The sequence below is a fragment of the Aspergillus sydowii genome (assembly GCF_001890705.1).
Source record: "Aspergillus sydowii CBS 593.65 unplaced genomic scaffold ASPSYscaffold_22, whole genome shotgun sequence".
Lineage (NCBI taxonomy): Eukaryota > Fungi > Ascomycota > Eurotiomycetes > Eurotiales > Aspergillaceae > Aspergillus > Aspergillus sydowii.
Genome location: NW_024467880.1, coordinates 153,209 through 154,418, shown reverse-complemented (window position 1 = coordinate 154,418; position 1,210 = coordinate 153,209). Strand labels below are relative to the sequence as shown.

Sequence of the window (1,210 nt, the reverse complement as noted above, 5' to 3'; positions counted from 1 at the left end):
CTGTGTCGAACGCTGTGGAGATGTTCGGCATTATAGAGCGCGGCCGCCAGTGCTGAAGACTGCGGGCGGGCCAGCACACGGTGGCCCATCGCAGTATTTGGCGAAGTCGTGCCTCTCGATACATGGCGCTGGCTGGTAGTGTGTACGACTGCATCCCGTTTTGTCCCCACCTGCCTCCATTCCCGTCCTTGTTCAGCGGAGCGGCGCTATGCATCGTCTAGTACCAAGTTTTCTGCCTCACTTAATGTGTCCTCTTGACTAGCAGATTGCTCAGACGCATGGATTTGCGCGCGCTGACCGGGCAGGTGTACTGGTTCAGAGGTCGGTGCCCATCTTACGGCGCAATACGGAAGTAGCGCACCACTATCCTCGATTGTAACGCTACAAGTAGGGCAAAATCCTGTAGTATCTGAGGGAGAATATGGCCATTGTATGGGTGTTCTATCAGTCATATCATACCTTCCTTCAGGTTCTCATACTGAGAGATCGGGTAATCCAAGACATTCACGCTTTGCTCTAGACGACCCGCTTGTTTGAGAGCGTTGGCTGCCTAGGATACCGTTAACACATTGGCTCCTCCAGGGCTAGGGTGAACTGTACCGTGGCTATGAGGCTGCTGTTNCCGGATTTGTCGCCGCTACTCTCCCACCACATCACCCCGCCCAGGCCCCTTGAAGCGATATAGTGAACCTTTTGCTCGATGGAGCGCGGAGTGTCGTAGCTGATCAACGTTTTTGCAGCTGGATCATAGCTATAGCTTGCAATTGTATGGTCAAGCACATGTTCTTCGGCGCCANGTTGCGGCAGATCCTTGTAGTCCCAGACCCCTGCTTCCCAGGAGCCTCTCCCAACACCGGTGAACGGCTTTCCCAGTCCCTCGATACCAACAAAAGATCGCCCGTACAGGGGCATGCCCAGGACAAGTTTATCGGCGATCACTCCGGCATCGACATATTGCTGGACGGCCTGATCGGTATTAAAAGGAGTGCTGTTTGGAACGGACGGGTCATCGAAAACGTTAGCTAGGTGGGAAGAACAGTCACTGAACTGGCCAGCGTAGTCGTAGGCCATCACATTCCAAAAGTCCAGCAAGTCGTCCATGTCCTTGAGATGAAGGACTTTGAGTTTTTCAGGGCCTGCCAGGACAGAGTTAGCACATCGCCCACACGTTTTATACTATCCTGGATGCTTCGGCATACCAGCAGGGGAA

The 1,210-nt window shown here is 53.7% G+C and overlaps 2 protein-coding genes across 2 annotated transcripts in view; both read right to left on the bottom strand.

Annotated features, from left to right (window-relative positions):
* Nucleotides 1-268, bottom strand: part of ASPSYDRAFT_711926 (uncharacterized protein) — a 1,131-nt gene extending 863 nt beyond the window's left edge. The window contains exon 1 of the mRNA XM_040850562.1: nt 1-268. This exon is cut by the window's left edge and continues 185 nt beyond it. Within this exon, the coding sequence (XP_040696093.1) occupies nt 1-89 (89 nt within the window). The 5' untranslated portion in view covers nt 90-268.
* Nucleotides 269-410: 142 nt separating this feature from the next.
* Nucleotides 411-1,139, bottom strand: ASPSYDRAFT_52200 (uncharacterized protein). The gene is made up of 2 exons (XM_040848446.1): nt 601-1,139; nt 411-550 (listed from the first exon to the last, which is right to left on the bottom strand). Exons 1-2 carry the CDS (start codon nt 1,099-1,101, stop codon nt 449-451), a joined length of 603 nt encoding a protein of 200 aa, XP_040696092.1. The 5' UTR covers nt 1,102-1,139; the 3' UTR covers nt 411-448.
* Between the last annotated feature and the right edge of the window lie 71 nt (nt 1,140-1,210).